The 14,077-nt window shown below is 39.6% G+C and overlaps 1 protein-coding gene and 1 long non-coding RNA gene across 2 annotated transcripts; one reads left to right on the top strand and one right to left on the bottom strand.

Moving 5' to 3' along the window:
• Nucleotides 1-4,555: 4,555 nt before the first annotated feature.
• Nucleotides 4,556-8,844, bottom strand: Trmt10c (tRNA methyltransferase 10C, mitochondrial RNase P subunit). The gene is made up of 2 exons (XM_048346518.1): nt 8,727-8,844; nt 4,556-6,039 (listed from the first exon to the last, which is right to left on the bottom strand). The coding sequence occupies exon 2, from the start codon at nt 6,009-6,011 to the stop codon at nt 4,776-4,778; it is 1,236 nt and encodes a 411-aa protein (XP_048202475.1). The 5' UTR covers nt 6,012-6,039; nt 8,727-8,844; the 3' UTR covers nt 4,556-4,775.
• A 1,672-nt stretch (nt 8,845-10,516) lies between these two features.
• LOC125351641 lies at nt 10,517-10,927 on the top strand. The gene is made up of 2 exons (XR_007210986.1): nt 10,517-10,724; nt 10,756-10,927. It is a non-coding gene; the product is annotated as an uncharacterized LOC125351641 (long non-coding RNA).
• The last annotated feature ends 3,150 nt before the right edge of the window (nt 10,928-14,077 follow it).

The raw sequence follows: 14,077 nt of genomic DNA, 5'->3' as shown, positions 1-14,077 counted from the left end.
TTCTTACATAATTCGAGAGAGACGACCATGTCTTCTTTGCTTAGAAACTTAGTGGATTGTCGGGGCTGGGAATGTGGCATAGCGGTAGAGTGCTTGCCTAGCATGGCACAAAGCCCTGGGTTCGATTCCTCGGCACCACATAAACAGAAAAAGCTAGAAGTGGCACTGTGGCTCAAGAGGTACAGTGCTGGCCTTGAGCAAAAAGAAGCCAGGGACAGTGCTCAGACCCTAAGTCCAAGCAAAGGACTGGCAAAAACAAAAACAACAAGAACAAAAAAAAAAAAACAAAAAAACGGTGGATTCTCATTGTCTGTAAGGATGAAGCTCATATATTTGGCCTTCCACCTTTTCTCTACATTTATTCTGTATTCTAGCCTAATGGGTGGATTACTTGCCTATATAGGGAACTGAAGTTTCTGAGTTATCCTTAAAATAAATTAGTGTTGGAGCACTAGTCCAAGTCCCTGATCAGAGAAATATTGAGAGTTGTTACTCGCAGGCCTTTTCTATAAGACTAATGTCACCTCATTAATGTGAAATCAAGAGGATCAAATTATAATTTACATATGCAGTTCTTTCGGCACTTTGTACCTATGTGTGCATAAGTGTTGAGTATATGGCTCAAAATTCGTTTGGTAGGTCATGGGGCTTGAATTCATTGCCTGAACACTGTCCCTGAGCTATTTGGCACAAACCAAATACTTTGAGCCACAGCTACACTTCTGGTTTTCTGGTGGTTAATTGGAGACGAATCTCATGGAGTTGGCTGCCTTGGGCTGGCTTTGAACCCTGATCCTCACATCTCAGTCTCCTGAGTATCTAGGATTACAGATGTGAGCTACCAGTGTCTGGCTCAAAAAAAAAATTTTTTTTTAAGGCTGGGAATATGGCCTAGTGGCAAGAGTGCTTGCCTCTTATACATACATGAAGCCCTGGGTTTTATTCCCCAGCACCACATACATAGAAAATGACCGGAAGTGGCACTGTGGCTCAAGTGGCAGAGTGCTAGCCTTGAGCAAAAAGAAGCCAGGGACATTGCTCAGGCCCTGAGTCCAAGGCCCAGGACTGGCAAAAAAAAAAAAAAAAAAATTCACACTAGGCTTATTGCTCAGTGGTACAGGGGATCCTTATGCATAAAACACTGGGTTTGATACCGAGCAAAAAGGAAAAAAAATGACAAAATACTATTAAAACACTTTCTTGTGAGAGGTCACTCCCCACTCCTAAAGTCCCCAGAAATAGAGGTAGGACTATGGTCAAAGCTGGCCTAGACAAAAGTGGCAAGCTTGAAAAACTGAAAAGGCGGCTGGGAATGTGGCTTAGTGGTAGTGCTTGCCTGAAGCCCTGGGTTCAATTCCTGAGTACTCTATAAACAGAAAAAGGCAGAAGTGGTGCTGTGGCTCAAGTGGTAGAGTGCTAGTGTTGGGTAAAAAAGCTCATGGACAGTGCCCAGGCCTGGCAAAAACAGGAAAAAAACAAACAAAAAAACGAACTAAAAAGGCATAGGGACTGAGGTTATAGCTTAAGGAATAGAGGATGTGTCAAGCAATTTTATGTCCCTGAGTTCAACCCTCAGCATTAAGAAAACAAAAATAAAGCAACTCCTTAATTCCCTTTGTAAATTTACTGTGTGAAAAAGATGTTCACTGTTAGTGAAGGGATATTGAAGCTTCAAGTTTGAGGAATGGAGAAAAAAGTCATTAGTAGGGTAATTTGGTGGTGTATTTTTCTTACCAGAGTTGCTGTTCCTGGCCAATCAAACAATATATGAAGGGCTAGGAATATGGTGGCCTAGTAGCAAGAGTGCTAGCCTTGTATACATGAAGCCCTGGGTCCGATCCCTCAGCACCACATATATAGAAGAAAAAGGCCAGAAGTTGCACTGTGACTCAAGTGGCAGAGTGCTAGCCTTGAGCAAAAATAAGTCAGGGACAGTGCTCAGGCCTTGAGTTCAAGCCCCAGGACTGGCAATCCTCCCTCAAAAAAACAAAACAAAACTGGATATGGAGCTGTGGCTCAAAGGCAGCTCAGGTGCTCAAGGACAGTGTTTGAGCTCTTAGTTCAAGCCCCATGACTGACAAAAAACAATAAGAAAGTGACCACAAAATAATTTTAGAACAGTACTTAATTCATGATTGCTTCACCTTTCTTACATATATCTCCAAGATAATCACTTGAGACTTCTATCACTTTTTCAATGGAGACATAAACATTTTTTTCCTGAAATAAGAAAATGCCTGTTGTATGTATGTGTGTATATACAGCAGTGCTGGAGCTAGGTAGGGCAAGTACTTTCTTTAACACTGACCTACAACCCCAGTTCATGCTTACATTAAAAAAAAATTTAAATAGTTGTACAAACAAGTTTCAACATGTCACTTTTTATGCAATGTATCTTGGTCAGTACTACCTCCATCATTCTCCAACTATTATCTCACCTATCAAGTTTTCTAGTTCCATTTTCATGTATGTACATCGAGTATTATGACTGTTACTTGCCCATCATTCCTCTATTCATCCATCCATCCGCTTTCCCTTAACTCTTACCTTTCATGCTTCTTGATAATCATTTAAATTGTTAACTGTTCAACATCCATCCCTCATATACTATAGTTTATTCAGTTAGATTGTGCATATTTACAGCCCAGTTTCCAAGTTTACATTTTACTTCCACCTACAAGAGAAAGTCTGCCCCCTTGGTCTTTCTGAGCCTGACTTACTTAACTGTTTTTCCCACATTCACCCATTTCCCTGAAAATGACAATATATAAATAAAACTCCATGGTATACTTATACCATTTTTTGACCCATTTGTTAATTGTAGGACATCTGGATTGTTTCTAAATAGCCATAATAGTCAATAGTGTAGCAATGAACTCAGTGTGCAGGTGTCTTTCTTGTACCCTAATTATCACTTTTTTCTTTTGTCCTGGGGCTTGAACTCAGGGCCTATACTCTGTCCCTTAGCTTTTGTGCTTAAGGCCCGTACTCTACCACCTGACTCACAGCTCTACTTCCTGCTTCATGGATTTTCCTGCCTGTGCTGGCTTTGAATTGTGATCCTCAGACCATAGCTTCCTGAGTTGCTAGGATTATGGACATGGCCTCTGGCACTGGGCTGAATATTGTTAATTACTTCCTTTCTAGAAAACAAGTATGCATTTCCCCCAGTGTACTAGTTTGATAGCTTAGGCAAAGAGCAATTTACTAGCAGTAAACCTGCATGTCTCATGGGCTTTAAACAAACCGTAACCGAGGAAAATCTATAGCTGGTCATCATGTTCTATTTGTAACTGGGGACATGAGCACCTCCAGAAACTAGTCTCTGTAAGTTTCCCCCTCTTACACCAGTTTGGAATGGCCACAGACAATCCTAAAGCCTTTCTATCACAAACCACCACAGAAACCATGTAAGCTATTTTAGTTCTCAAATCTAAAAAAATCTGGATTAATAAGGCCTAGAAAATCCTGGCCTGTCTTCAAGTCAGATACCCATTTTGGACTGATAATTGGCCAAAGGAGTCTGAGTACCATGATTAACCTAAATAAGCAAAGTATGTAATATATGGCAGCAGCTTTTCAAACTGAATGGCTGGAGGTCTGGATTACTTTAGTTGTAGAGGGCTTGCCTGGCATACTCAAGGCTCTGGGTTTTATCCACAGCAAAAAAGTACAAAACAGGGCTGGGAATATGGCCTAGTGGCAAGAGTGCTCGCTTTGTATACATGAAGCCCTGGGTTCGATTCCCCAGCACCACATATATAGGAAATGGCCAGAAATGGCGCTGTGGCTCAAGTGGCAGAGTGCTAGCCTTGAGCAAAAAGAAGCCAGGGACAGTGCTCAGGCCCTGAGTCCAAGCCCCAGGACTGGCAAAAAAAAAAAAAAAAAAAAAAAGTACAAAACAGAAATGGATGGCTGAAGAAACACGTCCTTTCTAGAAAGGTAAACATCTCCACAAACTCATTTTTTATAATATAGCCAATTCACATAATACACCAAATTATGTTTTAGCCTTTTTTAAAACCAAGGCTTTGGGGGCTGGGAATATGGCCTAGTGGTAGAGTGCTTGCCTCGCATGCATGAAGCCCTGGGTTCAATTCCTATATTTATATGTATTGAGAGAGTGAGAGAGAGCGCACCCATGTGCGTGCGCACCAGAAGTAGCACTGTGCCTAAGTGGTAGAGTGCTAGCCTTGAGCAGAAAGAAGCCAGGGACAGTGCTCAGGCCCTGAGTTCGAGCCCCAAGACAGGCCAAAAAACAAACAAGCAAACACACACAAAAAACCCCAAGGCTTTCTAATAGTTCTGCTAATAACTGATTTTTCTTCAATAAAGTTGTATAAACCAATGGAAAAAAACCCAAGGCTTAAACAATATACTTTTGTGTCTATGACAACATTCTTAACATTGTACTAATGTTGAGTTTAATAAGTGAACTACCACCTCAAGTTTGGAAACTTTCTAAGCTGGTTGTTTTTTTTCCATGAAAAGGTATTTTAACCTGGACTAAACAATATCAAAGGAGGATAATGGTGACCGAGATTCAAAGAACTCATAAAAACCCACAGCAATGGTACTGTTTTATTGGGGTCATTTAAAGATCATTCTATTGAACAAACTTTGGAGGACTTCTTTCTGCTTGTCTTTTTACAGTAAATAAGACATAATTCTCAAAATTCTGAAGATATCCAAGAAATTAGGAAAGACATAACCTAGCAGTTAGTTTGAAAACTATCTTTAGAAGAAAATGAACTCAAAGTTTTTTCTTATTCAAGTCACTTTTTCTGTGTGCCTACATTTAAAGAGTTTTGAGGATATGAACTAAAAGTCTTCTTCTTCAATCTATTTACAAACTCCCGAGAATACTGGGAAACCTCCATATAACCAGAATGCTTTCTCTTGGGAACAAACTTCAGAGCCTCTTGCCAATCACCAGTGTTTTTCAAACATAACAAAATACGTATCATTTGATCTAGGGTGAGATTTTTGGTACCCATGTCCCACTGTAAATACTTATCTAATGGAAGGCATTGTGTTGCTAGTCCTAGTTGTTTTGCCTTCGCTAGGGATAGACCTGGCTTCATACATTTATCAACTAAGGATCCAATTATATAAATCTTATCATGCTTGAAAGTAGTCATAACATTAGGAGAATCTGCAGTTAAATATACAATACTGTCCTTTGGAAATAAGTCTGTATAAGACTTTTCTGTTGTTGTTATCAACAATTTGTCCCATTTTTCTTTGTAACATTTAACTAACTCTCTATGGTAAGTACTATCTATTTTAAGATTGCAGAAATAAATATGAAAAGGATCAACATTTCTTCTGTTCCATCCTTCACTTTCTAGAAGTTGAGAAACAGTATTCCGCAGTTCTTTGCCGTTCATACAGTTATCATAAGCCATGTCAAAAACCAAAGGTTGTCCAAACTGCATAGCCTGAGCTCCCTTCCAGTCCATTGCAATGTTCATATTCCTGTCCCAGAGTCGAAGAAATAGAAAGTTTTGTTCTTTCTCCGCAGTGGTTTCAAGCAGCTTAGCTTGTTTTGCTTCTTCCCTTGCTACTGCTTTTGCTTCCTTTTTCATTTGCTTGGCTTTTTTCATTCTTTCCTTAATACTCAAATATTTTAGATATTTTCTTTTTGCTGATTTAGAAGGAAGTTCCATAACAGATTTGAGCTCTTCTTCAGTGATGTGTTCTGGTACTTCTTTGCTAATCAATCTCCACATCTCAATTAATTCTCTAGTGGCAGCTAAAGTATCTTCATCCTTGCTCGAGACTGTTGAAACACTTTCTTCTTGCAGACTAGATTTCATTGTAGTTTTCCATCCATCCAATTCTAGCAGTGCAGGAGGGGATGAATTCTCCTTGTTAGGGTAGGGCACAGCAGGTTTTTTGGAACACATGTATCTCTGTGGAATTGGATATAAATTTATTTTCCTCCTCTGATGAGTAAATGACACCAAAAATCTGGCAAAAGGTCTTAAGCCAGTGATACTAACATTCATCTTGAAGAAAATAGATGCAAGGAAACTTCTGTAAAAGAAGATAAATTAAGCTAGACAAAGAGCTTTTTCTGACATTTCTAAAACTTTCAAACTCTGTAAATAGAATTTGGCCAAAAAATGCAATTGAGCTGAGTTTCAATGGCTCATACTTATAATCCTAGTTAGTTAGAAGGCTCAGATCTGAGGACTGAGGTTTGAAGCTAGCCTGGGACAGGAAAGTGTGAGACTTGTAGCTCCAATTGACCACTAAAGAGCTGTGGCTCAAGTGATTGAGCACTAGTTTTGATAAAAAAAAAAAAAAAGCCCAGTGACAGACCCTGGATTCAAGTCCTAGTATGAAACACACACAAATGCAATCAATTTATGAAACACAAAGTTAAATCCTTATACATCATTAATTTGCTTGCACTATTAATTTCTCCTAAATTTCTATAGCCTAGAGCCTGTGATCACTCATTGAAGAAATATTTTAAAACTTATTTGGGCTTTATTTTATATTTCTGAGATAGTCTCATTACATTGCCTAGGGTAGTCTTAAACTTATTAGTACCTCCTGCCTCAAGTAGCTTGAGACTACAGGCATGTGTCATTATACCATGTTCTAGGTTCTTACTATAAACATGAATTTCATTATTAGGTAAGAGATAAAATTTAAATTCACATATAAGGGATTCAGTACATTAATGTTACTGGATAATTTATGTGCCACTAATAAAGTTGAGTTCATAATGGTAATAATCTCCAGGTATATACTTGAACTTGAAATCCTTCACAAAAGCAATGCATGTAGACAAATTTAAGAAATGTGCAAAATATATAAAAGATGCAATAATGATGCTACTGTGTTTCCACAATAAATTAGGGATTTAAAAAACCCAAATCCTACACAGTTCAGACTCTGAAACATGCTCTCCAATTTTATCTTGAGGTACTAAATGTTCCACAAGATAATGGAGATTCTAAGAGATGCGAAGCCAGTGTAAAACCAAAAAATTATTTGAACAGTTAGAAAACACCTTAAGAGATAAAGTCTTTCTTTTGCTTCTTTAATGGTTCTGCGTTCTCCTAATCTCCTGCCTCTCTGGACTGTATGGACATTGATGCCCAGATTGCTCCCCTTATCCAGCATAGATGTGACTGTTTTGTCCTTACCCTACTTAAAAGATCTGTTTATTTCCCCTTGGAGATATAATTTATAGCTGTGGATTCAAATGAAACAATCTCTTCCTTTCCTACCAAAGGTGCTCATCCTGTGATTTGTTTTAGATAGTGATACTGCTATTAATTAAGCCAGTTACCCAGCCAGAAACTGGAATTAATTTCACTCTTCCCATCACTGACCCAATACAGCATTACCAAATCAAATCCATTTATTGCATGCATTTTACCAGGTCTAGATAATTGTGAGTGCATTCATGTCTCTCTCTCTCTCTCTCTCTCTCTCTCTCTCTCTCTCTTCTGCATTCATGTCTCTTTAATCTCATTTCTTAACTTCATTTCCTATCTGGCTTGCTTCCCAGGCTTGTGAGTCCATGAAAATCTGGTGAGTAGCATTCATAACCTCTCCAATGTACATTAAGCTTACCTGCCATGTTAAAGTCTTTAATTATTAGTAAGGCTTCCTATTATTTTTATGATTACCTTTTCAGCTGCAATTGTACATATTTTTTATCTTATGCTTTTGTTGTTGTTTAAATCAGGCTCTTACTACATAGCCCAGGATGGCCTCAAACTGGAGATCCTTCTGTCTCAGTAGCTTTCCAAGTGCTTTAATTTATAGTTGTGTACCATGACTGGCCTTTACCTCAAGTATTCCTAATAGTTCTTATAGTACCCTGTGCTTACAACAGTACTTGGAATGGTACTTGGTTACCTAATTATGTTACTGGATAGTAATGGCTATCCATTCCATTCAGAAAGACAGTTGAAAATGTTTTGTATGTGGCTAGAAATAATCAACCAAATACTCTGAGTAAACAGTATGGGTCAAGGTTTCTCACATTAAAAAAATACCCTTTAAAGAAGACAATAATGCAGACTTCCCCAAACAGTTAATCCATATACCTCCGGTCCTAATTTGTAAATACTTACAGAAGAAATATAAGTTTTATGCTTGTAACTAGTAAAGACTTTTGGAAAATGGAAACTTCATTATAGTACCCATTTTATTTTGCACCCGTGTGCGCGTTATTGAAGGCTTGAATGCAGAACTTCGGCCTCTTGCTTGTCGCCCCCCTCTTCCTCCCCCCCAACCCCGCTCAGGTAGGCTAGCACTCTACCACTTGAGCCACAACACCCAAAAACTTCATTATGAAAAGCGATCAAGGGCTGGGGATATGGCTTAGTGGTAGAGTGCTTGGTTAGCATGCACGAAGCCCTGGGTTTGATTCCTTAGTACCACATAAACAGAAAAAGCCAGAAGTGGTGCTGTGGTTCAAGTGCTTGAGTGCTAGCCTTGAGGAAAAAGGCACATGGAGAGTGCCCAGGCCCCGAGTTCAAGCACCAGAACTGGCAAAAAAAAAAAAAAAAGCGATCAAGGATATCATTTGGGTAAACACTGCTCTTGTTTCAGACACGGTATAACCTACAGTTTATAAGTCACTGGGCTACTCCTCGGCAGTCCTTCGCGGCGCACATGCTCACCTCTGTGCATTTCAGATCACCAGAACCCTCTTACCCAACAACAGTGGCAGAAAGAAAAAACAGTACGCGTACCCGACGTAGAGGCAGCGGAACCCCACTGGATGAGAGTTCGAGAAGTGGAAAACCTCCTCAAACCGCGCGTGGCAGAACAGCAGTTCACCCACCAGCCCGACCGTGACGGTCCACACGCTCTCAGTCACCGACTCAATATAGCTTCCGGCTCCGCCGGAAGTCCTCTTCTCTCCCTCCCGGCGCGGTCTTCTGACCTCACAGGAGGCGGGAAGAAATTTCCGGGCTGAAATCCGTGTGATGCCAGGGCTGGGCAGTGGGTGCGTGAGTGCGTTGTGAAGCTAGCCGCTTTCTAACGACTTGGAGCTTGTACCCTATTTTACTTCTTGCCTCCCCACCGCCCCCATTTATCCTAAAACCTTGAGACTTTTCTCAAGTCTTGTAGAAGAATGTGCTTACTAAAATAAAACGGTATTATCACACAAAAATTCCTTTGAAACCCTTGATTCTAGGACTTAAACTGTAAACTTTAGACCAGTTTACCACTAGTGCCTACTAGTACAACGTTTGGAAGGTAGTTGAGCACAGTAATCTCTTTCTTTTATTGGACTTAGTTTGGCAAATGTAATGTGAAAATGAAATTAAGGCCCATTTGTTAATTGGTATCCTTAAGCCTTGATCTTGCACGTGTTTTATATAGGTAACATTTTTTAAGATATTTTAAAATATTATTTAAGATATTTAAGATATTTTTAAGATATTTAAAGATATTTTTAAAGATTTTTTAAAGATATTTTAAGATTTTTTTAAGATTTTAAGATATTTTAAGATATTTTTATTTAAGATATTTAAAATATTTAAGATATTTTAAGGATATTTTTTAAGATATATATATTTTAAGATTTTTGGATATTTAAGATATTTTAAGATATTTTTTAAGATATTTAAAACCATCCACAGGGCTGGGGATATGGCCTAGTGGCAAGAGTGCTTGCCTCTTATACATGAAGCCCTGGGTTCGATTCCCCAGCACCACACATAAAGAAAACGGCCAGAAGTGGCGCTATGGCTCAGTGGCAGAGTGCTAGCCTTGAGCAAAAAGAAGCCAGGGACCACAGTGCTCTCAGGCCCTGAGTCCAAGGCCCAGGACAGGCCAAAACAACAAAAACAAAAAAACAATCCACAGCCATTCCTTGGGAAAGGTCAATCTTTTCAACAAATGGTGCAGGGATGACTGCATATCCATTTACCAAGACTAGACCCTTAAAATATATGAAGATTGGGGGGTGGGAATGTGGCCTGGTGGTAGAGTGCTTGCCTAGAATGCATGAAGCTGTGGGTTTGGGTTCCATTCCTCAGCACCACATAAACAGAAAAAGCCACAAGCCTTGAGCAAAAAGAAGCCAGGGACAGAGGTCAGGCCCTGAGTTCAAGACCCAGGACTGGCAATATATATATATATATGTATATGTATACATATACATGTATGTATACATGTGTACATGTACATATACATATATGTATATATATACTCAAATATATCAAACCATTTTAGAAGAATGATAAAACATAAGAAGACATCAAAAGATTTATTAAAGTGATTTGGCAGATATATATATATATAGATATATAGATATATGCATTTTTTGTTTGTTGTTGTTGCTTTGTTTTTTATTTGTGTGGGTCCTGGGAATGAACTCGGGGCCTGGACAATGCAGGGTTTTTTGCTCAAGGCTAGGACTCTCCTGGCTTTTTTTGGTAGGGGTAGTTTGTTGGAGATAAGAGTCTCATGAACTTTCCTGCCCAGGCTGGCTTTGAACCATGATTTTCAGACCTCAGCCTCCTGAGTAGCTAGGATTACAAGAGTGAGCTGGTAGTGTGTGGCTTGTGATATAATATTTAATCAAATTGATTGTATTGAGCAATGAGTAAAGTACACCTTTGGTTGTGCCTTTGATGACATTTCCAAATATTATTAAATCACCAGATGCCCTGGCCTAATAAATCAATTGTACCCTGATGGATTTATAATAATATGGTATTATTGGATGGTGATGATAGGTCAGAGGTGGCACCTAGTTGGATGGAGTAGGTCACTGGGAACAGGTCCTTGAAGGATATGTCTCATTCTAGACTTACCCTGTATTCCCAATAGGAATAGTATATATACTCTGCTTTCCAACTACCATGATGTAAATGGTTCTGCTTTGCCATGCCCTGATAGATTGACTCCATGAGCTAAAGTAAATATTGTACTCAAGGCATCTGCTTCAGGCTCTCCATAGCTCATTCCAGTACATATTGTCTGTTCTACACTGGCACAAATTAATTTACTTTGTATTCTGTCTGCATTATTTATCACAGTAGAAAACTCTTTCTCAAGTGTCTTTCAAAAGTTGGAAGTAAAAGGACCAAGTGTTTCTCATCAAATAGAGAACTTCTTTATCAAATTTGTTTTTTTTAATTATTAAATTTTATTGACAAGGTGTGCAAAAGGGGTACAGTTACATAATAAGGCAGTGAGTACATTTCCTGTGATATCTTACACCCTCATTTTTCCCTTCCCTAGATCAGGTAGGCATATACACAATATCCAGTGTACCAAAATCATATACAGTAACCACATAGGGTACACCAAAGGAAATTCACCTAGAACTTTAAATGTAATGTCAGCAATAGAATCCTACTGTGTCCTTCACTTGGAACTGTTTTTGTTTATCCTCATCTTATATGATCATGTAGCTGTTTAGTTATTGTGATCCACAGATAGGTCTATTCTAGACCTTTTTTTTCATTCAAATTTTTATTATCAAACTGATGTACAGAGAGGTTACAGTTTCATATGTTAGGCATTGGATACATTTCTTGTACTGTTTGTTACCTTGTCCCTCATACCCCCCTCCCTCCTCCCACTTTCCCTTCCCCCCGCCCCCCGCCAGGTGTTCACCACACAGTTTTGCAAGTATTGGTTTTGTAGTTGTTTCTCCTTTTTTACCCTGTGTCTCTCAATTTTGGTATTCCCTTTCAATTTCCTACTTCTAATACCAGTATACACGGTTTCCAATATACTCAGATAAGATTACAGAGATAGTGTAGGTACAACCACAGGAAGGTGATACAAGAACATCATCAATAATAGAAGCTACAGATACAGATGGGACGTTGAAAGTAGTTACAACTGTGATATAACAATCGTTTCCATAACATGGAGTTCATTTCACTCAGCAGCATCTTATGTGATCATAAGGGTATAGCTATTGGGCTCTTGTGATGCTCTGCTATGACTTGCCTAAACCTGTACTAATTATTCCCAATAAGGGAGACCATAGAGTCCATGTTTCTTTGGGTCTGGCTCACTTCACTTAGTATAATTTTTTCCAAGTCCTTCCATTTCCTTACAAATGGGGCAATGTCATTCTTTCTGATAGAGGCATAAAATTCCATTGTGTATATGTACCACATTTTCCTGATCCATTCGTCTACTGAGGGGTATCTGGGTTGGTTCCAGATTCTCGCTATGACAAATTGCGCTGCGATGAACATTGTTGTGCTGGTGGCTTTACTGTGATTTTGTTTGTGGTCTTTTGGATAGATAACCAAAAGTGGGGCTGCTGGGTCATAGGGGAGTTCTATAGTTAGCCTTCTAAGGAATCTCCATACTGCTTTCCAGAGTGGCTGAACCAGTTTACATTCCCACCAACAATGAAGGATTCCCTTTTGGCCACATCCCCTCCAACAATTGTTATTGTTAATTTTCTTTTTTTTTTTTTCTTTTTGGCCAGTCCTGGGGCTTGGACTCAGGGCCTGAGCACTGTCCCTGGCTTCTTTTTGCTCAAGGCTAGCACTCTGCCACTTGAGCCACAGCACCACTTCTGGCTGTTTTCTGTATATGTGGTGCTGGGGAATTGAACCCAGGGCCTCATGTATACGAGGCAAGCACTCTTGTCACTAGGCCATATCCCAAGCCCTATTGTTAGTTTTCTTGATATATGACATTCTTACTGGGGTAAGTCTTTATCAAATTTCTACTCTGCCTACAATTGTGGCTGGCAAGCATTGAGGGAATTTGGTAATTAGGTGAGGACAATGAAATGGGCTAGAGTAATAACCGTAGAAGCAAGGCAAAGAAAGGGAGAAGCCAGGCATAGGCATGAGCCTAGCTATATAGGATTTGTGAGACTTCATCTCCAAAATAGTCAATGAAAAGCAGGGTGGGAGGTGTGACTCAAGTTGTAGAGTGCTAGCTGAGCAAGCAAGTTGAGCAAGCAGGAGGTAGGCCTGGAGTTGAAAGTTGGATACTACAGGCTGGGGATATGGCCTAGTGGCAAGAGTGCTTGCCTCATATACATGAAGCCCTGGGTTCGATTCCCCAGCACCACATATATAGAAAACAGCCAGAAGTGGCACTGTGGCTCAAGTGGCAGAGTGCTAGCCTTGAGCAAAAGGAAGCCAGGGACAGTGCTCAGGCCCTGAGTCCAAGGCCCAGGACTGGCAAAAAAAGAAAGAAAGAAGAAAAAAAAAAGAAAATTGGATACTAATGGGAAAAAAAAGATGGGGGAAGTGAAACTGACAATCAAATTGACAATCTTTGTTGAACATTTAGGAGGAGAAAAAGAAGTCAATAACCTGGTTTGAATACTTGGACAGACTGTGTAACAGTGCAGAGAATGGGGGGAAAAGAACACACTAGGGTAGTAAGAAAGATGGTACAATTTTAGGCCTGGCACTTCCTTCAAGACAACTAAATGAAGTCCTCTTTGGGATGTATGACATTGGCTATATAGGTCTGGAGTTTAGGAGGTTAGCCACCAGTAAAGTAAACCGAAGTGTGAAAACTGTTGACACAGTCCGTTAAACCCATGGGTGGAAGAAATCATTTAGAGCATGAGTAGACAAGAGGAATAAGTAACAGTGACTGCAAAGAAGAAGCCAGGGAGATAGGAGACAAAACAATAAAAATATGACATAGAGGGGCTGGGGATATAGCCTAGTGGCAAGAGTGCCTGCCTCGGATACATGAGGCCCTGGGTTCGATTCCCCAGCACCACATATACAGAAAACGGCCAGAAGCGGCGCTGTGGCTCAAGTGGCAGAGTGCTAGCCTTGAGCGGGAAGAAGCCAGGGACAGTGCTCAGGCCCTGAGTCCAAGGCCCAGGACTGGCCAAAAAAAAAAAAAAAAAAAAAAAATGACATAGAAATCAAAGGAAACATTTCAAGGAAGAGTGGATGAATTAACAAACCATGCCTAGAGAACATGCAATATAAATACTTTCCTATTTATGTACTGGGTTTAGACAGTCCATTAGAAGCTTATTGGGAAGTTTTGGGACTTCAGCAAAAGAAAAGGTAATTATGTAGTTAGAAAGTTGGCATAATTTGTAAAATCTTTCCAAGGGAAAGAAAATACAAGGGTT

The sequence above is a fragment of the Perognathus longimembris genome, chromosome 5 (assembly GCF_023159225.1).
Source record: "Perognathus longimembris pacificus isolate PPM17 chromosome 5, ASM2315922v1, whole genome shotgun sequence".
NCBI classification, from domain to species: Eukaryota; Metazoa; Chordata; class Mammalia; order Rodentia; family Heteromyidae; genus Perognathus; species Perognathus longimembris.
The sequence above is the reverse complement of the archived record's forward strand: the minus strand, read 5'-3'. Positions and strand labels throughout refer to the sequence as shown.